General features: G+C 36.4%; 2 protein-coding genes across 2 annotated transcripts; one reads left to right on the top strand and one right to left on the bottom strand.

The window, feature by feature from the left end:
* The first annotated feature begins 6,705 nt into the window (after positions 1-6,705).
* On the top strand, positions 6,706-7,485 carry LOC137940668 (secreted RxLR effector protein 161-like). Its single transcript, XM_068785814.1, has one exon. It carries the CDS (start codon positions 6,706-6,708, stop codon positions 7,483-7,485), a length of 780 nt encoding a protein of 259 aa, XP_068641915.1.
* Positions 7,486-14,855: 7,370 nt separating this feature from the next.
* On the bottom strand, positions 14,856-20,837 carry LOC137942243 (tubulin alpha-6 chain-like). The gene is made up of 5 exons (XM_068787968.1): positions 20,580-20,837; positions 17,393-17,607; positions 17,066-17,265; positions 16,406-16,914; positions 14,856-15,315 (listed from the first exon to the last, which is right to left on the bottom strand). The coding sequence occupies exons 1-5, from the start codon at positions 20,690-20,692 to the stop codon at positions 15,003-15,005; spliced, it is 1,350 nt and encodes a 449-aa protein (XP_068644069.1). The 5' UTR covers positions 20,693-20,837; the 3' UTR covers positions 14,856-15,002.
* Positions 20,838-23,877: the final 3,040 nt, after the last annotated feature.

Genomic DNA, 23,877 nt, shown 5'->3' with positions numbered 1-23,877 from the left:
ACCTTTTAGCCTCATCTCCTTCTCCATCAATAAAGCAGAGAATTCTTCAAAGGTCAAACGAGGATCACGAATTTGTGTATTGAGTGTTGTCACGAGCCCGTCAAATTTTTGTGGCAGCACTCGAATACATCTTCGAGCAAGTTCCTCACTTGGCTATACCAACAAAAGCCATTTTATCACGTAGGTTTTTCATCCTAGTAATAAAAGACTCTACTGCCTCATCTTCACTTAATCTTTCAGTAGCAACTTGATTTTCCAGATTCAGGATATGGTTTCTTGTTTCATACTGATTTTAAAGTATGTTCCAAGCTTCACTAGCCTTTAAAGTGTGTTGAATCAGGGTAAGGACAGAATCCTGAGTACTTGTGACAATCGCACACAGTGCATCAACATTCTTCCTTCTCCAATCTTTGACAAGCTGATGATTAGGAGGAGTGGTCTTTCCTCCATCAGAGACAGCAACAGGTTTAGCATCAACTCCAAGAACTATATCAAGAAGTTCATAGGAGTCCAGAACAGTGGTGATTTTGAACTTCTACAGAAGATAGTTCGAGCCATCGAGTTTGCCTTTTGTGAAAGTTGGGGGACAAATACGTATTGTTGGTACAGAACCAGAACTAGCAGAAGAACTACTAGGCTTAAGATCAGTCATGATAGATGATTGTTCTTAAGAGTCCCCTAGAGCTCTGATACCATGTAAAATAGAGTAAGCTCAACCCAGGAACATCTTAATAGCAATCAAGAAGAAAGCCCACGCTGAACTTTATTTCAATAAAAAACTAATTGCGTCCCACCACACGCTCTTAGAAGAGCTTCAATGGCTTCTGGACTTACAGAAAAAGAAACCAAAAATGAAAATGAACAGGCAATAGGTATTACTCTGGATGTAATTAAGCAAGCTAATGTATGTCCACTTATGTTTTTTCTTGCTTAAGGCATGTAGCCCTAAGGGTACTATAGTCATTGTAAACATCCTCCCACAACTATAAATAAGAGCATCAAGGCATGGGGTAGAGCATCAAGCCTCTCCCTTTCTCACTCACATCCTTAACCTATTCTCTCCATTCCCATGAGCTCTCTCCCTCTCTTTCTCAACAAGTCATCCCTCTCTTGTTGCTATCTCCTTCTTTCTTCTTGATCTTTCTTCTCTTCTTTTTCCTCCTCTCTTTCTCGACTACCTTGATTGAGGTTTTCCACTATGGAATCCCGAATTCCATATGGCACCAGAGCAATGTCTTTAGGATTCCATGAAGCTCAGAAAGTTTGAGATGTTTGGCAGCCATTGTATGGCGAGATGTGCTCAACATAATTTGGTGATTGTCCTCTCAAGTTAAGTACTTCTTGAGTTAATCATTCCTCTTTATTACATGATTGAGGACCAGAAGGATCTTGCTCCAATCCTCCTTGTTTATTTTATTTTATTTTATTTTTTATTTTTTTTGCCTGTTAGGTCATATGAAATAGTATAATCTTGGTTGAGAAAATTCGGTTTTATGCCTTCAACATGAGTTTACTCCTTACCCAAATCATGGCATAATTATATTCATGCTTCTGAATATTTTTCCTTGAAAAATTGAATAATTATGAAGTGGTTTTTGATACCTTGAGAATAAAACGTTGATGTTTTATAAATTTTTTATTGGATTTGGTATGGGACCAAGAAGACAGCACTCGGTTTGTGCTCTCTTTGATTCGTTTTGTTGATTCACTTTTGCCGGTCTTCTCTTTGCTTAATTCTTGATTGCAACATTATATACATGACTCTACTTTGATTCTCTTGGTTTTTACTTCATTTTTGGCTTTAAAATCAAGAGGATGTGTGGTTGAAAGCTTGTTGTCTCACATCAAAGAGAAAGGTACCGAAATTTCAATGCTGAAATTTCAGGAAGTCGTCCATCCTCAAATTGGTGTTTGGAAAGGTCTAAAGAAGGAAAAACTAAATTGGAAAACTTATCTTCATCCAATTTAAGTCAAGAGATGTATTTTGAACTTGCCTCTATTTGTTTGGTAAGGCAAGAAATCTGGTGCATTCCAAAATAAGAAAGTTACTGATTTTGTTTTTGACTTGGATGGCAAGTCTAAAATCTGGATTCTTTTTTATTTACTTGCTATCTTGAGACTTACTGTACCTTTAATTTGAAGATATGATCAGATATAAGCTGAGATATGCCAAGATATAAGGTTGAACTCGTCCCCAAACCATGCTTTGTTAAGTAATTGCCTTGTGTCTTCTTTGCATGCTCAAAAGTGATTGATTCTCGTTCTAGTGTATCTTTCACTTAAAAATACAATTTCAGCACATAAACTCTTTGAATGGTGATTATTTGGTTAGTGATTAATATTTCATGGCTGAAGATATTGGTTTTAATATGTCTGGAAAGAATGACCTAGTCAAAATCACCACAATTCCTCTTAAGGGGTTATCTAATTACTTGAATTGATTTCAATATGTGAAGTGGTTCCTCATCACTCGTGACTTGTTGAGTCACTTGAATAATGTTGAATTTAGGATCCCTTGATTAGGACCTTGAGCAAAGAAGAGTGTGAGAGGAGAAGAAAAGAAGTGGTCAGCTAGAGAAGAAAAGAGGAAAAGAGAAAGAAGAGAAGAGCCTTTAGGCTTGCAAAGGGAACTTGGACGAATTGAGAGAAGGGGAGAGAACTTGATACTCTACCCCAAGGCAAGGACCTCAATTTATAGTTTTTTTAGAGGATGTTACAATGTCTATAATGCTTTTAGGGAATCAAGTTTTACATAAGAAAAGACATATGTAGACATATTTCTTCATGTGCCATCTTTATGAGACGTCTTCTTATTTACCATGATGCCACCTCTTCTGGATGTGTGAGCCTTCTCCTTGGACATATAAGTTTGAGCCCATCTTCTAATACTCCCCCTCAAGTTGGGGGTGAGAAAACATCATAAATGCCCAACTTGTTGCAAATGGTGGATAGGATCTCGTGAGTGACTGGTTTTGTGACGATGTCTACAACTTGTCATTGTGATGAGATATGTCTAAGAGATAATATGTCGGCTTGGAATTTTTCCTGTATAAAGTGGTAGTCCACCTCAATATGTTTTGTTCTTTCATGGAAGACCGGATTCAAAGTGATATGGATAGATATTTGACTATCGAAATGTAGATTCATAGAAGCTTCTTTATAGAATCCCAATTTAGTAATAAGGTATCTAATCCATAGAAGCTCACTAACTGTGTGTGCCATAACTCTCTATTCCACTTTTGCATTGGACCTTGCAACCACATTATGCTTCTTGCTTCTCTATGTAACTGTTACGGTCCTGGGGTTAAGTACTTATGCCTTCTGCTCCTAACATGCCGGTCTTTAGGGTAGTATTGGCTAGGTGCTTAATATTTGGTATCAGAGCAAGTGCCACGTCCCGACTTCGAGTCCCCGCGTGCGCAGATGGACCGTATGCCCCAGGTGGGGCGTCGTAAGGGCGTATGGGCTCCTGACCCAATCCGCATTGCTATGTTAACGCCGTCGTGGTCATCGGCTCGGGAGGGCGGGGTGTACTGTTATGGTCCTGGGGTTAAGTACCTATGTCTTCCGCTCCTAGCAATGTTAAGCACCTAGCCAATACTACCCACCTAGCCAAAAGACCGGCCTGCTAGGAGCGGAAGGCATAGGTACTTAACCCCAGGACCATAACAGTAACCAAGTTTTCCAAAAGTGGACTTTAAATCATCTGAGGATTCGGCCCAATATGCATCTGAGAACCCTTTTACGTTGAAGTGACCATGGTTTTTATAAAGAAACCCTCTTCCTGGAGCTTTTTTCAAATATCATAATATTCTTTTCAAAGCATGCCAATGAGTAAGTTGTGGTTTGTGCATGTACTAACTTACCACACTTACTACATATGATATATCCGGTCTTGTTAAATTGAGGTAAATAAGTTTCCCCACAAGTCTTTGATATTTCTTGATATCCACATCTTCTCCAAAGCTTGCAAATAGCTTGATATTTGAATCCATAGGGGTACCTGTTGATCTACACCCCATCATTCTCGTCTCCTTAATTAGATCGATCTATTGATCTACACCCCATCATTTTTGTCTCCTTAATTAGATCAATGACATATTTTCGCTAAGATAGTATGATCCCATGTTTGGATTATCACACCTCAATACCTAGAAAGTATTCAAGTAGTCCAAGGTCTTTTGTTTTGAACTCTTCACATATCTTCTTTTTGGCCTCTTGAATGCAATCTGAATCACTGCCAGTTAAAGACAATATCATCTATATAGACTTCCAGAAGTATTTGCAATTTGGAGGTGTCTTTAATAAGTATGAAGTGATCTACTGAGCATTGATGAAATCCAACATGTATCATTCCTTGAGTAAATTTATCAAACCACGCTCAAGGATACTATTTAAGACCATATAGAGATTTCCTCAATCTGCATACCGACTCCCCCTCAACCACAAATCCAGGTGGTTGTTGCATATATTATTCTTTTGTAATAACCCCATTCAAGAAATAATTTTTTACATCAAGCTGATATATCAGCTATGATAAATTAGCAGCAAGGGGTAACAATATACATACCGAGTTCAATTTGGCCAATAGAGAGAATGTTTCTTCATAATTGATTCCATAATATTGAATATAGCCTTTGGCAACGAGGCATTCCTTAAGTCAAGTAACCAATCCATCTGGATTATGTTTAATGGTATAAACCCACTTACAACCCACGGGTCTCTTGCCTGAAGGAACAGAAACTAGAGTCCATGTTTGATTCTCGTATAGTGCATGCATTTATTCTTCCATTGCCACCTTTCATCTTGGATGCCTCAGAACCTCCTGATATAATTTTGGTACAAAGATGGAAGGAATATATGCAAGAAATTGACAATATAAAGAAGAAAAACGATGGTGAGACGCAAAGCTGGATATTGGGTGAGAAATAGAGGGCCTAGCACAAGTCCTGGGTTCTTTCCTTAAGGCTATAGGCCGAGTATCATATTGTGGTCCAAATGGAACAAGAGTAGGTAGATATGGACTTACTTCAGTGGGATTTGTAAACTTCATAGGTGTGGTATCGACCAATGCTTCAGGAGGTTGAAGAATATCCGCAGCAAGGGGCACAACCAGTTGAGGAGAGGCATGTACAGATGAGAGACCCAGAGGAACATTTTTGAAGTAGTATGAAATATCTTCAAAGAAGGTTACATCTCTAGACACAAGTAACCTTCGGAGAATAGGATCATGACAAACATAATTGTTTTGTGTGCGAGAGTATGCCAAGAAGATACACTTGATAGATTTTGGGTCAAGTTTATTTTTTGAGGTGATGTAACATGAACAAAACATGTGCAACTGAAGACTTTTAAAGGAAGTGAAAATGGTTCATCATTTGGAAATAATAAAGCGTATGGGGATTTATGACCTAGTACGGATGAGGGTAGCCTATTAATAACAAAGCAAGCAGTAACTATGGAATATGGCCAGTAGAAGTATGGTACCTTCATGTAGTATAGTAATTTGCGGCCTACCTCTATGAGATGTCAGTTCATCCGTTCTAGTACACCGTTTTGTTGAGGGGTGAAGACACAAGATGTCTGATGGATAATGTCATTTTCTTGACAAAAGGATTCAAGATCACTAGAGGGATACTCTTTGGCATTATCGAAGCAAGAAAATGTTTTTTCTTGCCAAATTGAGTGGCCAGCATAGCAAGAAAGAACTTAAATATGGATAAAATTTCAGATCTCTCTTTAAAGAGGAATATCCATGTACTCGAGTAAAATCACCAATAAAAGTGATAAAGTACTTAACTCTGGAAGTGTTTGAGACACTCAAGGGTCTGCATACATCAGTGTGAATCAAGGAAAAATGAGCAACACCTTTAAGTTCGGTTTGAGGATAGTATGTGGTCCTCTAGTGTTTGTTTAGTTGACACAATTCACAGTTTAAAATTGACATATGTTTAAAAGCTGGAAAGAGATGTTGAAGAGATGGTGTTGAGGGGTATCCCAACCAATTGTGCCATAATCTTGCCTAAGTTTGCTTGGTTGAAATTGTATTTAATTGAGGCAAGTCCAAGTAGTAAAGATCCCTAGTTCACGGCCTCCACCAATCCCCTGCTTCATTGTTAGATCCTAAAAAACATAAGAAGAATGTGAGAAGGTGATGGAGCAATTAAAGTGTTTAGTAAGTTGACTGATAGACCAATAGGTTCAAGGGAAAAGTTGGAAAAAATAGGATATCTTTGAGCGGAAGTGATGGTATAATAGAGGTGGATCCTTTCTCTAGAACTTTAGTTTGGGATCCATCATCTATGGTGTCTGAGAGGCATGGAGATAAAGAATGTAGTAGACCTTTGTTACCTATGAGGTGCTCTAAGGCCCCTAAGTCAAAAATCCTGGATGAAATGAAGGTAGTGGCAGAAAGCATACTTGAAGCGATGGTAGTAGCAACAGTAGTGGAAGGTGTAGTAGGAGATACCATCAGAGTTTTCATTCTCTAGAATAGTTCATACTCATCATCAATGAGGGTCTTTTTGTCTGATTGTGGTTCAAACATATCCTCCTTTTTACTGTTGACCGAGGCATAGCCCAATCTGGCTTTCCATGGAGTTTCCAACAATTTTCTATAGAATTGTTGGACGTCCCAACAGATTTTGAGGTATCTTAGGTCTATCTCAGGAAACCTGTATTAATAAAGTGATAGAGAGATTTCGGATGAAGGATTGTTCACCAAGTGTAGCTCCCATTGTGAAGGATGATAGGTTCAATTTGAACCAATGCCCGAAGAACGACTTTGAAAGGGAACAAATGAAAGACATTCCATATGCGTCTGCTGTCGGAAGTCTGATGTATGTTCAAGTCTGCACAAGACCTGATATTGCATTTGCTGTTGGAATGTTGGGGCAATATCAGAGTAATCCCGGGTTAGACCACTGGAGAGCTTTAAAGAAAGTAATGAAGTACCTTCAAGGAACTAAAGACTACATACTGATGTATAGACGAACAGACAATCTAGAAGTCATTGGTTACTCAGATTCTGACTTTGCTGGCTCTATTGATTCCCGCAAATCAACATTAGGATACATTTTCTTGATAGCTAGTGGAGCAATATTGTGGAGGAGTGCCAAACAGACTTTGACTGCCACATCGACTATGGAAGCCGAGTTAGTTTCCAGTTTTGAGGCTACTTCGCATGGTGTATGGCTTAAGAGTTTCATTTCTGGGCTTAGAATTATGGATTCTATCTCTAGGCCATTGAGGATGTATAGTGACAATTCAGTTGTTGTTTTTATGGCTAAGAACAACAATAGTGGAAGTCAAAGTAAACACATCGACGTAAAGTATTTGGCCATAAGAGAACATATTCAAGAAAAGAAATTGGTCATTGAGCACATAAACACTGAATTAATGATAGTTGATCCTTTGACTAAAGGTATGCCACCATTTAAATTCAAGGATCATGTTGTGAATATGGGACTTGGTTCCATTATGTAATTTTTTATTGTATGAACAATGTTATTTTAGGGGGGGTTAGTCCACAATGAACTTGAATTGAAGAGAAGAATTGAATTGAACTTAAATGAATTGATTCAACTTCAACTCATCCTTGGGTGTTAGTGTAGACGAGTTCAAGTGCACTGGAATCTATGTGCACTGGAAAATAGATTCCAGTGTTAGTGCCCCCAAATGAAAAGTATGATATAAACAAGAGAATGAGTAACCTTTTATAATATACTTAAATAGAGCATATACCTAAACAGATAATTAACCAAAATAAACATGGTTACAACACTTATAAGTGATTTAACGTGTAGTATTAAAATATGTTAATATCCTAATTAACGAAAAGCTATATTATATTACTTAATGATTACATTTTATTATAAATTAATACAATAATTACATGTGACAAGAATAAATTATAAAAAAATAATAAAAAAAGTAAAAAATAACATAAGGGAATATAATAAATAAATAAATTATTTTTTAATAACATAAGATGTATTTTAAAATTAAAACTTACTAATTTAATACAGTAATAAATAAATATATAATAAATAAATAAATGTATTAATTTATCAGTAACATAATATATATTTTTACGCATTATTAATTAATAATATATTGACACAAAATGTAAAACCATTGGTATATTTAATTATAGCAATGGGATAATTAAACCAATTAATGATTACAATTTTTTATAAATTAATATACTAATTACATTTGACTAGAATAAATTATTAAAAATAAATAAAAAAGTTAAAAATAACATAAGTGAATATAATGAATAAATAAATTATTTTTTAATAACATAAGATACATTTTAACATTAAACCTCCCTAATTTAATACGGTAATAAAAAATAAATTTAAAATATAAATAAACATATTAATTTATCAATAACATAATATATATTTTTACGTATTATTAATTAATAATATATTAACACAAAATATAAAACCATTGGTTTAATTAATTATAGCAATGGGATAATTATACCAATTAATGATTACAATTTATTTTAAATTAATAAACTAATTACGTGTGACTAAAATAAATTTTTAAAAATTGAATAATAGTAAAAAATAAAAAAAGAGAATATAATTGAACTGAATAAATAAAAACAATTTTTTAATTAATAACATACTATGAATTGTTTACGTAAGTAATAATATATTTTTATAAAATAAAAATTTATTTTTTTAAATAATTATAAAATGATTAGTTTAAATAAATTAATAATATATATGTATAATTAAAACTGAAAAAAAGAACATGCTTCAAAATGAACCGAGTTGCTCGTAATAGTCCACAATTTATAGCATAAAAGCAAATGTTTATGCCTTGGAATATAATAACGAGTTCGTGCATTTAAAATCATATTCTTAGTAGTTTAGTACATACGAACAACAACATACATATTCACAAGCAATAAAGTACAACCATCAATAATCGCTCCACATGCTAGTCGCTATGGCATCTCAAAATTGTGCGGCTCTAGTGGATTCTAATGCTCGCCGCCTCCACATGGTTGTTGATAGTTTGTCTTCATCCCTAAGATCATTGCTATCATCGCTATCTTCATCCTCATTTACACTTGCTAATCGGACCTCATCACCTCTTCCACCAAGTTTATCATCTGAATCATCATCTTCCAATTCAAACATATCATTGTAATCCTCTGTACGTATATAATTGTGTAATATGGAACAAGCCATTACAATTTTCATCTGGATCTTATAAGAAAACGGAGGAGTGCCTTTCAACATTTGGAATCGAGCTTTTAAAGTACCAAAAGTTCGATCAATAGCATTCCTCAAATATGAGTGCCTTCGGTTGTATAACTCTTTATCATTTCTAAGAAGGTTGTCTCCAAATTCTTGTAGATGATAACGAGTTCCTTGATATGGAGCCAAAAATCCTAGTATATTTGTATAACTAGCATCGACAAGATAATATTTACCTACAGTACAAAATATAATCCACCTAAGATAATTGAAGATAAAATAGAACAAAATTACTACATAAAAATATATTATTTACATTCAGGTAAAAAGATTCTATCTCGGCCAGTCAATGCATCCTTCAGTACACGGGAATCGGCTGTTGATCCCTCCCATCCAACAAGTACATAAGTGAATTGTATGTCAAATGTACATGCTGCCACCACATTTTGTGAGAGATAGCCCTTTTTTGTTCTACAACCTTTGTTGTTCTTCAAGTGGGATGTTTGCTTTGATATGAGTTCTATCAATAGCCCCAATACAATCCTAATTATATCATTTCAATTAATACAAAATAACTCTAAATATTAATTTAAAATTGTTCATTAGAGGCAAAGTGATGTTAATTTAAAATACGGATAAAACATTGAAATGTTTAACACCTTCGAGTGAGTGCGTTCTGAAGGCCGTTTGATGTAATCAGACTGAAGTTTGATAATAGCATTCAACACCTTATTGAAATACCTACTTATGGTCCAGTTTGATCTATCAAACATCTCTGTTGTGACACTATACGATTGTTGTTGACAAACAGTTATGAGAAAATATGTAAGTTGTTCTTCCACTGAGATGGTCTTTGTGGGTGATAAAAATCCTTTACTATAAGGTATCTCTACCAATTTATGAAACACAGTTTGATTCATCCTGTAAACTTTACGAAATTTAACAGGTGATTTCACTAATGCCTTTTGCAAATAAATCGGACCGCCAATCCCACGAGGACATAATGCACGTCTATTCCTATGGCTAAAATAATATCTTCCCATCATGTACATAAGACATGTGAATGCTATCATACATACAATCCTTTTTTTGTCTTTCTTAATATCCATGGAAACTTGCAAATACAATCACCACAAGCACAATGACGACTATAAAAATAATTCTTATTTCTTCCCAAATGTCATAAACACAAAAACATACCTTTATCTTCAATCGTAACCTATTTTCAATCACACCTATATACAGTCGTATCCAATCACATATCCATAATATTTATCCACACAATAAGAACACAACAATCATGAAAACCCAAATCTTATCCATACTGACATTCATAATCTATTAACGATAAGTCTCATAATGTCATAATTAAAAAACATAATTAAAATTCAAAACAATCATCCCAAAGTAACTCATTACTACATTTCACCATAACTATTTAAGCCACTGGACTCGCTTTTCCGCTGTCATTTCTGTAAATATGTTCCTCTTAATTCTCGTATCCAACCATTCAGGAGCACGAAAGCTCCACTCTATCGGAATGTCTGACATTTCTTCTAGGGCTGCAATCCATTTCTTTTCATCAACTTTATCATCATCCGATTTTACAGCATCACACAATACCACAACAATTTCTTTCATTGTATCAATGAATATGAAATTGTCATCAGTGGACATTTTCGATCGCTTTCTACGACGACTTGAAGTTGACGGGTTTGTACTTCGAGACTGATCAAGTGCCGACTCATTTTCTGTAAAGAATGATGATGCAGTATCTCTACCTAAATCAACATCCTCGAGCATGTCCAAACATGAATTTTCTTCCTCATGCTGGACATCATTGGACATGTCTATGTTAGTTTGACTTAATGTCCCCATAGCTATTGAGTTTCCCACTACCAAAGCCAATTTTTCATAAAGGGGGCAGCTTTGTTGTCTATACTTTTCAGCATCTTTATGCTCCTACAAGAATAAAACATCATTTAGACGGCTTAGAATAGAGTTCAGGTAATGCGGAAGATATACAAAATGTTTTAGAGTACATCATAATTTACTGACCTTAATGTAGTCTTGCCATACAGAATAACATGCATTAACTCGGTGTGTGGTTGCATCCAAGCCGAACACACTAGTGTTGAGACAGCTCCTTACTGTTTGGTAAGTATTCTTCCATGATGTTGTTCGATTCTTGAGCTGCTCAATAGTTTTTTTATTAGCTGCATTTCATTGAACCTATTGACACGGTCCAAATACACCTCATGCTTCCAAGCCCCATAGGGCATCCTACTCCCCATATTGACTTGCTCAACCAAGAGATCGAGCATTTTGCTGTCATCCTCGAAGGTCCAAATGTCATATGATCGAGGAGTTTATTGTCTTCTTCCAGGCATTTATAATCTATATCCGAGATGGTACTCAAGGAAAAAAAAATTATCAGACAACCGTTACCCGTCGTAGTAACTATGGACACATGGAAACACAACCAACAAAAAACAAAATACCATGTGGTGTATATTTATAACACCCAAATCTCCTCACCACATGGCAAGAGAATTTCATAGCACTTCAAACATATTCAACAACATTCTAAAACATTTCAAAATTAATCGAACTAATTTCATTGCAGATAACTAGAACAATGCAAAACCACACTCATCAAGTCCAAATTCACCGAACACCCCTGGTAGAGCCCCAAATGACTTCGCAGTCACTACGAACCGTACATCGTCATTGATGGGGGTCGGATTTTGTTGGCTAATGGACGCATGTGTAAGCGACTTAGCCTTGTTTGAACTAGACTAAACACCCTAAATCCTAAACCCTAGACCTTAGACCTTAACACCCCTAAAAGCCGCAAACCCTAAACCCTAAACTCTAGACCTTAAAACCCCCCTAAAAGCCCCAAATCCTAAGCGCTAGACCTTAAAACCCCTAAAAGTCCCAAACCCTAAACCCTAAACCCTAAACCCTAGTTGAGTAAACTAAAAAATCAAAATAAACTCTAAACCTTAGACCTTAAAACCCCTAAAAGCCCCAAACCATAAACCCTAGACCTTAAAACCCTTAAAAGCCCCAAACACTAAACCCTAAACCCTTAAAACACTATCACCCCAAAAAACGAGAACCCTATTTTTTTAAAAAAAACCATAAACCCTAATTCCATACCTAAAGACTAAACCCTAGACCTTAAAAACCCTAAAAGTCCCAAACCCCAACTCTAATCCCTAAATTAAACCCTATCAAGATGAAATTGAATCCTAAATCCCATAAACCCTAACCCTAAATCCCACAATTAGGCGACAATCAAGATAAATTACGCACAAAAATTAAAATTAAATCAAATACAACATTAAATTAATTGAAAAAAATTAGGGTTTCAGCTTACCTTCTCAAATTTGGGGAAAACCATCGCCGAATGGGAAAATCTAAGCCCAATCAAAGAAATCGTGCCTAAATATCGAAAATCGAAACCGGAATAGGTTAAATCGAAGGAAATCGGCAGGGGGGTGGGGGGGGGGTTGGGGAGGGGGGTGAGGGGGAGTAGTCAGGGGGAGGGAGGAAAGAGAAGAGCGAGAGCGAGAAGGGAGATGGAGGTCGAGAGGGAAAAGAGAGAGGGTGAAGGAAGAGTGAGGTCGAGAGAGACACGGAGAGGAGATGCGTAGCAGAGAAGAAGAAGATGAGGCAAAAAAAAATCGAGCGATGATGAGAGAAACCTGAGAGCGAAAACGAGAGAAAGCAGAGAGAGCAAAGACGAGAGGAAGAAGATGGGGTGAAAAAAATCGCCAAGAGACGAAGGCTGAGGGAGAGGGAGTAGAGAAAGCGAAATGACAAGTAATTCATTCTACACTAACCCATTTATCTAATGAACTAGGTAATGCGGGGTGAATTCATTCCACTTCATTGCGAACTAACCCCACCCCCCCCCCCCCCCCCCCCCCCCCCCCCAGTGAAATTCTTAATTATTGTGATGTTTTTCTCATATTTATGTACACTTTAATTTTGAGAAAATCATCTGTGTTGGACCAAGAATAAACATAGGGTTTATTCATAAACTATAAGAAATAAATACATTGTAATACATGGAAGGTAATACTCTTTATCAGAGGACCTATCGCCATGATTCATGTATTTATGACTTAAATTCAGATTATCGATGGGATTTAGATTACACTAGAAGTGTGGACCAAGTGGGAGAATGTTAACTACAGAGGTTGGTCCAACTTCCTTTCAGTTACGGAAGCAATGGGTTAACGTCTTTCATGGAGAATGTGGTGCCGTTTCGGATGATAACGTTCCCACGTCCATGGAGATTTAAGATCCACGTCCTCCTATCAACAGTTAAAGATGCCAATAAGCTTGATGGGAGTTTGGCTTATAAATAGAGGTTTGGTCCCTAATCTTGTTCACTCGTATAAACCTTCAGTTTACTCCATCACAGAGAGTGATCAGAGAGCAGAAGAACTAGACGCAGAGAACTCCGGTGAAGTTTACGGAATTTGATCGAATAGATAGAGGTAAGATTTTGGACTTTTGTTTAATTCTTAGTCAATGAATTTCATATTGTTAGTTAGAAATTCATGATAGGCTAACAAAAAGAACTTCAAACATAAACACACGATCTTCACATTTTTCCAATCTTAAAAAAACAGGTGCATTAGGTATGTTTTTAGGTGATACGTAAAAATGATCCTTCAATTCGAGTAAAATAGAAAACATAAAATAGGTGGAACTCCATCTCGTTGGAACATGAAGTTGAATTCATATATCCGAACCCATATAGGAGTAGAGTTTTTTGCTGTATATCTTCTTTAGTTAAAATTCAGAATTTACCATCCCTACGCTGCGGACTCGTAATAGGAACAGTAACCGGCCTGAAGGCTGGAATTTATGTTTTTTACCTTTTTTACTTTTCCTTTCCCGGCTACCATGGCAGCTCCCGTCTCAACTCTGCTGGCGAAAGCATCGGTCACCGCCGATTCTCTTGTTTCCATGTATGCCAAACACTCATGGGTCGATTCCTCATACCTGATGTTCAACACTATGTCGCAAACAGACTCTTTCACCTGGAATTCAATGATAACTTGCTATATTCGAAATGGTTTTTTTTTTTTCAGGAATCTCTACATACCCTTGAAGAGATCTATGTAATCTTGGTTTTGAGCCAAACTCGGAGCTGATCGCTAATGTTGTGTCGGTTTGTGTCGCTAATGCTCGTGTTATCGAGCTGGGCTGTGTGTGTTTATTTCTACTGCTTTTGTTGATATGTATTCAAGGTGTTATGATTTGGGAGTTTTTGAAAAGATTGAATGGAGGAATGCGATGATCGCAGGATGTGTTATGAATGGAGATTTTGTGTTTATGGATGGTAGGGTTTCGCTCAGTGTTGCTTGAAGGGGTTCAACCAAATCGAGTGACTTTAATGACTGTACTGCATTGTTGTGCTGAATCAGGCGCTTTGAAGCAGGTACGAGATCCATGCTCTCCACCATGAATTTTATTCAGAATCATACTTGCTAGGCATGTACTCCAAATGCAGAGCTTCTCGGCATCTTGCGTCGCGCGTACTCTAAAACCAAAACAAAGAGACTCATTTGCGTCGTACGGACGTCTAAAACCAAAACGAAGCAATATTCCTTATCAAAGATACTTGAACGGCAAAAGAATAACGTACACAACACTCAAAAGCAGGAAGATACAACAGGAAAAAGGGAATAATCCAAGGTGATCCTACAGAGTCCAACAACAGGCACCCCTACTCCCTATAAACTTTAGATTTCATTCTCAGTAATCATCACCTTCTTCTTCCTCCTCAGCACCTTCTGCCCCAACTTCTTCATAATCTCTTTCTAGTGCTGCCAAATCCTCACGGGCTTCCGAAAATTCTCCTTCTTCCATCCCTTCTCCAACATACCAGTGAACAAAAGCACGTTTAGCATACATGAGATCAAATTTGTGATCAATTCGGCAGAACACTTCTGCAACAGCTGTGTTGTTACTGATCATGCACACTGCCCGCTGGACCCTGGCAAGATCACCCCCAGGGACAACTGTTGGAGGCTGGTAATTGATCCCACACTTGAAGCCAGTTGGGCACCTAAAATGTGTACAAGTTTCAGCAACCGTTACTACACTCTCATGCAGAACTAACAACTGCAACAATTTCTCACTATGCATGCAATATGTTATTTTGTCCAAAAGAAAAATTCTCAAGAATTGTAATGCTTTTAAATTGGGCAACTTTTCTTGGTTTTAAATGGGCAAACCTCCATAAAACCAAAACCAAAATAGTACAGGAATGGGATGATGGAAGCAAATATGATGTCTATGCATCTCCAAAACCAACTCTAGTGAACCTGGTTTTGGGATTTGGAGTGACGCAAGTCACACCTAAAATGTTAAATACCAATTATATAGTGCCATGTGCTGCTCAAAGTGCGGCTTCATCTGTAGGAACCTGTGCTTTTCACTTAAAGCTCCGCTCATTGGCATGAAAAGGGATTTTATCACGAATTTGGTGCGACATGTGTCACACCAAATCCCAACCCCACTCTAGTTATGCCCCGTTTGTCAGTAAGTTACATAGAAGAAATCAGTTTACACTGACCTATACTAGTTTATGCCTGCATCTTTTCCCTTTTTACCAAAGAAAGCAAGCATTACTGACCTAAAACTACAAATGGAAGTTGGGACTTTATATCCATAGCTTGCCCACATTTAAAGCTATATTCTCATCTCAAATGTGACTTCACAACTCTTTGGAGTGGATTTTTTTTCCAGAATTTGAGCATGGAGAAGACATAAGCTGCTGATGCATGTATTATTTCAAAGTTTAAATAGCACATAACATTCAGAGAGATGAGAAAACAGTTAAGATCTTGGAAACCTAAGCGCTAGAATGCTGAAATGTTCACCTTAGGTATTCTGCTTATTTCAGTCATTTTTTCAGAAGGACAGATACTAAGCAGAAGAAAGATATGGGACACAATGTTAAGAAGAATACAATATGTCAAAACATATGCAACTCAAAACCCATAAACATGAAGATCTTCAAAACACCAATTGGATGCTGAACTAAAGTGATTGATGTCAGTTTTGAACAAGAAATCTTTTATACCATTATCTGCTTTCTCATGTCTCTATTATCCAGTTAAGTACTCAATTTGAGGTCAAAATGCAAGACTCACCAGTCAACAAACTGAACAGTTCGCTTGGTCTTGATAGTTGCAACAGCTGCGTTCACATCTTTGGGTACAACATCTCCACGGTACATCAAACAACAGGCCATGTACTTTCCATGCCTAGGGTCACATTTTGCCATCATGCTTGAAGGCTCAAAAACTGCATTTGTGATCTCAGGAACTGATAATTGCTCATGGTATGCTTTCTCAGCAGAGATAACAGGGGCATATGAGGAAAGCATGAAATGGATTCGCGGGTATGGGACAAGGTTTGTCTGAAACTCAGTAACATCAACATTGATGGCACCATCGAACCTCAAGGAAGTAGTCAAGGATGATATAATCTGAGAAATTAACCTGTTCAAGTTGGTGTACGTAGGTCTCTCAATATCTAGGGATCTTCGACAAATGTCATAGATAGCTTCATTGTCTAGAAGAACAGCAACATCAGTGTGTTCAAGAAGGGAATGAGTGGAAAGCACACTGTTGTAAGGTTCCACTACAGCTGTAGACACCTGCGACAAAAGCCATCCAAAGAAGATGATCAACAGACTTGAAATTATATCACATAAAGGACGCCAAACAAAACAACTTTTGGGGCTTTGGAGTTATGGCCATGAAGGGAGATTCTCAGCACAATAAATATATACGGGCCTCAAAGAATACCTGAGGAGATGGGTAAATGGTGAACCCAAGTTTTGATTTTTTGCCATAATCCACAGACAAGCGCTCTAACAGCAAGGAACCCAAGCCTGATCCAGTACCACCACCAACAGCATTAAAAACCAAAAACCCTTGCAATCCAGTGCAGTTGTCCGCCAATTTCCTTACTCGATCAAGACAAAGATCCACGATCTCCTTCCCAACTGCCATACATAAATAAAACAAATTTAATATCAGACAAAAGATTTCTCAAGGCTTTCCTGGACCTAAGGTTTATAGAGAAAAATATATATAGAGAGAGAGAGAGAGAAGTAGTGAGATGTAAATTACTAGTGTAATGTCCCCTAGCAAAGTTGTTAGCAGCATCCTCCTTTCCAGAAATAAGTTGTTCCGGATGAAACAGCTGTCTATAAGTCCCAGTTCTAACTTCATCAATGACTGTGGGTTCCAAGTCCACAAATATAGCTCTGGGGACATGTTTTCCAGCTCCAGTTTCACTGAAGAATGTGTTAAATGCATCATGTGCAACACCTACTGATGTATCACTGTAGAACAAGAGTTCTCATTAGATCTCAATTGCATACTCAAATAGAAACTTATGAGGCAACTCCCACATCCAACTAAACATGCAGAAATAGTTAGATAGTCATTTCACAATCATACAATAAATCAAAAAGATTACTATGTCAAATACAGAAATACAACAACACTAGCCTTCTAAAGCCAATCCCAAAGCAATTTAAAGAAAGCAATGTGGCATCTTCCACTATGATTCCATAAACAAGAAACATTAGCTGAATTCTGCAAGGAGATTATCTAACTGCATGTATGAACAGATGCGGAATTTTTTACATTGACATGGCAACTTATATGGCACAACATGGCATCAACTTGGCATGGCAAGTAAGCAGAATGCCACATAAGTAACATGGTATAAAAAATTTTGCCTTCATCCTCTTGCAAGCTGCTGTCAGAGCCATCTCCTCTCTCTTTCTTTACTGCCAAACACCTCTGCCATAATGACTAGCAGCTTGCAGTGTCTCTCTGCTCAGCTGGCCCACAGTAGCTTTCCAAAAAGAAGACATGAAGATGCTAAAAGCAAGGAATTTGACTTCAAAAAAAGATGGGAAAGAAGGGAAGCAAGAGAAGGAGACCAAAAGGAAGGAGAACACAGCGACAGATGATTCATGTCAATTTCAAGAAAATGAATGTAGAACAACTAAAACTTAATAGAAGTCAAGCACAAACGATCAACAGTATGGACCTTAAGCCTTCTATCAATGAAAAGAGTAAAATAAAAAATGACTAAAATTTAATACATGCCAAGATAACCTGATAAACAAAAATAAAATAAGGATGAGTGCACAAAAATATAAACTTGTAGTATGAAGTGACTACCAAAAATTAGCAAGGAATAAGGTAGGAAATAATATTTTTCTTTTTCAAGTTAATGTAATCTTATTAAGAGAAAAGAATAGACTCGTAGAAAAAAGGTGAGTCATGAAGAAGTAAAAGATAAAAGAAGATGAGAAAAATGAGAATTGGTAATTGAGAGACACACTAATCTCTAATTCAGGGCTGGCTGCACCATTATTAGCCAATGAATCAGCACAGGAGTTATCTTTCTAGCTTGATCATGCACAGCTGCCGTAAGATCCATAAGTTGTCAAAATTATGCATAACTTCCAAGGTCAATCAAAATCATGACTGACTCAACAAATTGTTAAAAAAACCACCTCAACAAATGGCATTTAAAGAATCCCCTTCCATAAAATAATTCTGCTCATATCATCTCTAACCAAGCTACTACAAACTTCAAGATCAGGGTTGTCATGAGAGTCACTATTGAAATTTAGTTTGAAGGAGTCAGTTCACTGAATAATTGGGGATAATGAAGTCTCTTCAGTCAACCACATGAACCCATTCTAAAATATGCCAGTGACAGATATTAGAGTTTTAATTTAGAAAGAAATTTGCACAAATGCCGGTCTATGCCAGTGCATTCCACCAAATTAAAAATCAATTTAATCAAAAGGCCGGAAATCTGCTCAATTTAGAGCTCAAACTAGAACATATACATTAAAATGTTCATTTAAAAGGAAAAGGGCAGCCATGCAGACCGATAACAAGGGTGTGTAATATGAGTCAAGAAATCTAGTTTTTCTCAACCAAAAAAGTTAAATGGGTGATTTTCCTTTAGTTTTAAAGAGATCTAAATTTCACAAATAAGAAATACATGACCAAATCTCTCTCTCCCTCTCTCAAACACACACACACACACACACACACACGTAAGTTGAAGTCCATAAACTTGAAAATTTTCCATGGCAAGACATACTCTAATCCTGCTGAATTTTAAAAACAGCGAAAACAAAAAGAGAAGACTAGACATAAGTTTCTGAACCTCAAGTGAAGACTAGAGAGAAATGAGGATTAATCCTTTGGCTCAATGGCCACCATGGAGAAGGGTTGTAGGGTGCACTTGTAATCAACAATCAAAAAATATTAAACAATGAATGCAACAGTTGACCCCAAATGAAGCAAATATCCAATTCAAACTAGAAAATATAACAGAAACCATTAGCATCAAGAAATCAACCACACCATCTCACAGCTCACGTTTCCAGACAAGAGAAAATTGACCTAAATTCCACTCAGCGTTTTTTTTCCCAAAGTACCTTGCATTTTCATAAAATTAATACACTGCCTGGTTCAGTACTCTAAAACACAAAAGGCAAAATAAATATAAACAAGTTAAGAATAGGAATAAAGAAGTTATTGGGGAAAAAATTGCAAGTGGAAGAGAAGAGAATAAGAGACAAGCACAGTTTCCCAAATCGCCTCTAATCAGAACTATACATATGATCAGAAGCAACTTCTTCCAAAATATTTATAATGAAATTCTCTCAATGTAAACAATAAACGCTAAGAAACTCATTAAAAAAATTTCGGAAAGACTTGAAAAGATAATAAAACAATTTATGCATTAGAACACAGAATGCTGACCAAAACTTCCTCCTAATCAAAGACATTAACAGAGTCAAACAGTACCAAATTAGATGACATTGATAAGAAAAACAAAAATTTCTTTCCCACACGTACAAAGCTACTCTATAAAATGAAGGTCGTACCAAACAACTGAAGCCACGGAAAAATTGAACGCAAACCAAAAAACGAAAAATAAAGCCCTTCAAACACGGAGAGAGAAAGTAGAACAATAGGAAAGGGCGAACAATAGGAAAGGGTGTATATTCAGTATGTACATTACTCATTTTCCTAAGTCCATCTAAGGCACAATAATATGCCACACAAACATTACCCAACAAAGTTTCAAAATGAGAAAAAATAAAATAAATCTACAACAAAACATAGTACCACGAAATACTATCGTTCATTGAGCATCAAAACATCATTAAAATAATATATGCAAAAAGCAAAAGTAAAAACATTTCCCCCAAAAATTGCAAACCATCTCATGCTCAACAAACAATACGCACATACGATAAGAAGAAATTACCTAGGCATCATTCCGTCCGGCTGGATCCCATGTTCGAGACAATAAAGCTCCCAGCATGAATTCCCGACCTGAATTCCTGCTTGACCGATGTGGATGCTGATGATCTCTCTCATTTTTCTTCGTCTCTCAAACAGTAGATCGGGATTCAACGCCTGACACCGAAGTTTCTCCCGTTTATTATCTCCCTGGAGCTCTCTCCCTCGCTCTCTATCTTTTTCGTGGAAGGAAATTAAAACGACACAAACAGTTACTATTTCCCCTGAATCTTTGCATTTTGCATTTTAAACCGGAAGGCGAAGGCCGTGGCTGGCAACCACCGACGACCTATAGATTTAATTGGATCCAAACTGTATTTCGAGTCCGAAGTGGGGTCCACAGAACCACTTTATGGGTGCGGGACCCACAATGGAGACGGCAGGCTAGCAGTTTCTTTCATTCGGAAGCAGAGAGCAGGCCCCTACCGTCATCGAGGTTTTGAATGACGAAAATAACCTCATGGATCTGGGATTTTAGCAAACAAACAGGGGTAATAACGTAAACATAATACAAGCATTCATAATTCAGACCATGGCCTGATGTGTCCAGACGAGATGCTTAGCTGTTAGCCTGTCACGTGGCTCGTCACAGAAAAATAATCCGTTGTTTGTTTAACAATAGCAAGAATGCCACTGCACCCTTCCACCTAAGAAATATGCTGTACGATTCTAAAGACCCATACTCTACTAGGGCTATTATCAACTCACAATTACTTGATTTAAAGAAAAATAAAATTATTAAATTATTTTACTATAATATCTCAACCAAATTAACCAATTGAACTAGGTTTAATGGAACCAAAATTTCTTTTCCTTTAGTTTCAAACTCTTTAAATGATGATCCAGGAAGAATAGCTCTCTCCTTTTTTTCTATTATCTTTAATCACTTATTATGATGCCAAAATAAAATCAAATCGCAGCTAAATCCGCTTAGAACTAGGTCGAATTGGATTTGTCACCTTTTTAGGTCGGTTTTTATAATAATCGGAAGGTGGTTCCCCTCTTCTCTTTTTTATACAAACACCCCTCCAAGTGGTTTTTTAATATACATGGAATATAACTTCAATAAGGCGCTTCAACGATACAAAATGTCTTGCTATACTATTTAAGTAAATTTTTAAAGAATACAGGGGCTGTATTGGAAGCGTAAATATTCCTTGTGTGGTCGGTCGTCCCACCGGCAAAAGCAGCTGCGGAATTAGAGATGATGAGGTTGGCATTTTCAGATTATTGAGAGCGAATCTCCCAGATTGGGATAGAGAGGTAAATTTCATAGTAGGTGCACCACCTGAAACGGTTAAGCAGCCGGTCCATGGAAAATAAACCCTGACGGTTAAATGGCCAAGATTGCTCAAAGATCCCATTTTGTACTTTCAGTTTCCACCATTCTAAGATATAAAAATTGTGGCTGAACTTTGTGTAGTCCGTCCAAGTGGGTGATTTGAAACCTGCTGTTCCCTTTCTGTGCTACGCTGGCATGTGAGGCACAAATTTCTTTGATTAGTTGGAATGGCTCGTCAAGCCCTCTCTCGTGGACAACAGCTGCTCCTGCGAGGATGGGCTCTCGGTTGAAAGATTCCAATAGCTCCAAAAGAGTTAATAGCTATATATTAAAGTATAGGTAAATTGTTATAAACTTAGGTTAGATCCAAGAAGAAAAATACTTTAGGGGGGTGGTTAGTCAACAAATTTAAAATTTGAAGTTCATTTTTATCTCCTCTTTCAAATTCTTTTCATTCATCTACATGAACTTCATCTTCAAACTTATTATAATAGAAGAAACGAGTACAAACCAATTATAATTAACTCAGTTACATCTAATTGAATAATTGAATATAAATATAAGAATAACATAATTAACCTCCTTTAATTGAGACTTTTCTGTGAGACCTCCTTCTATGAGACTCTTTTTAGACTCCACTATATTAATTCTAGCTCTGTACGACTTTTTACTGTGAGAGTCATATAAGTCTCTTTTATACCTACTTTAGAACCCCCACCTCAAATTGGAGTTCATAATTTCAGCTTGCAATGAAAAAAAAAAAATTGGTCTTCAATTTTCTTTTATTGAAAAAATTTATTCAAAGATGCAAAAACTTTTTTTTTATGTAAAAACCTCATCTTTTGTGTTCCTTATTTCTGGAATATTTTAGTCACATAATAATTACCACAATATGTGGAACAAAATACTTCTTTCTTGTATTTATTCTTCTACTTTTCCCCTTCAAACTGGGATAAAAAGGACATCTAGCTCAAACAAAACACATTTTGGTAGAAAATAATCACTCTTAGCCGTATGACAAAGCTCCATGCTCCTGTTAAAATAATTATAGTCTAAAACACACTCTGTTCAATTTTAAAGGTGGAAACATTGTCTAACTTTAGGGTTTAACAAATAGACTACTCACTTTTAAAGGATAGCTCAAATACAAATCACCTTTTGGGTAAAGAATTAAATATTTGACTCAAACTGGATGTTGGGCACACTCCTATACTTTTTAGGTAGTGGGTATTGCTTTGAATTGATGAAAACATAAGAAAATAAACTAGAGAAATGCTAAAGAAAAACAACTTTAACTAGAAGAATGCGACTATGCAACACTCACACTTCCAAAGTGACCTCTTTTCTTTTTTTGGAAAATTAGGGGAGACTATAATGGTAGTAGAACTTAATAAATTTGACCAAGTATAACTTTTTGGGGTGATCACAATTTTTTCGAATTAACTATGCGGATGATACACAACCAAGTAACAAAAACACAAAACTTGAAAACAACATCATAACAAGATATTGCATACCTTGAATAAGCACATCATGGAGTAATTAAGTCTAAACAAAACTCTCTAATTAAAATAGAAATTTGGCTAAAAACTCAGATTTTAGGACAAAAAGAAACTCTATTCACGTTAATGCATGGAGAGATAATAGGAGAGAAAATAAGGAAAAAATATTTTTAACAAAATTGAACTTTGATATCAATATCTCCAACAATAATGCTCAAAGTAAAAAGTGGCTTATTTCTCAAGAAATTAGAGACAAAGAGTTTTAAATTGATACCTAATTTGACATAAAAAACTTTGTTCTTGAACCTTTGATGACCTCTTGACTTTCTTCGTTTTGTATTTTGACCATTGCTAACACCAATATGAATATATCCTTAAATATAGATCACTTTGATATTAAATTTTCTCCTTCAGAAATTAGAATTCGATACCTTCTATTTAAGTATAAATTTTCTTCATAAAATATAATTCTTTTGAAA

The sequence above is a fragment of the Aristolochia californica genome, unplaced genomic scaffold (genome assembly GCF_029961685.1).
Source record: "Aristolochia californica isolate CCGP_79_NKW_82.1479 unplaced genomic scaffold, dmAriCali1.0.hap1 SCAF_9, whole genome shotgun sequence".
Taxonomy (NCBI): domain Eukaryota; kingdom Viridiplantae; phylum Streptophyta; class Magnoliopsida; order Piperales; family Aristolochiaceae; genus Aristolochia; species Aristolochia californica.
The sequence above is the reverse complement of the archived record's forward strand: the minus strand, read 5'-3'. Positions and strand labels throughout refer to the sequence as shown.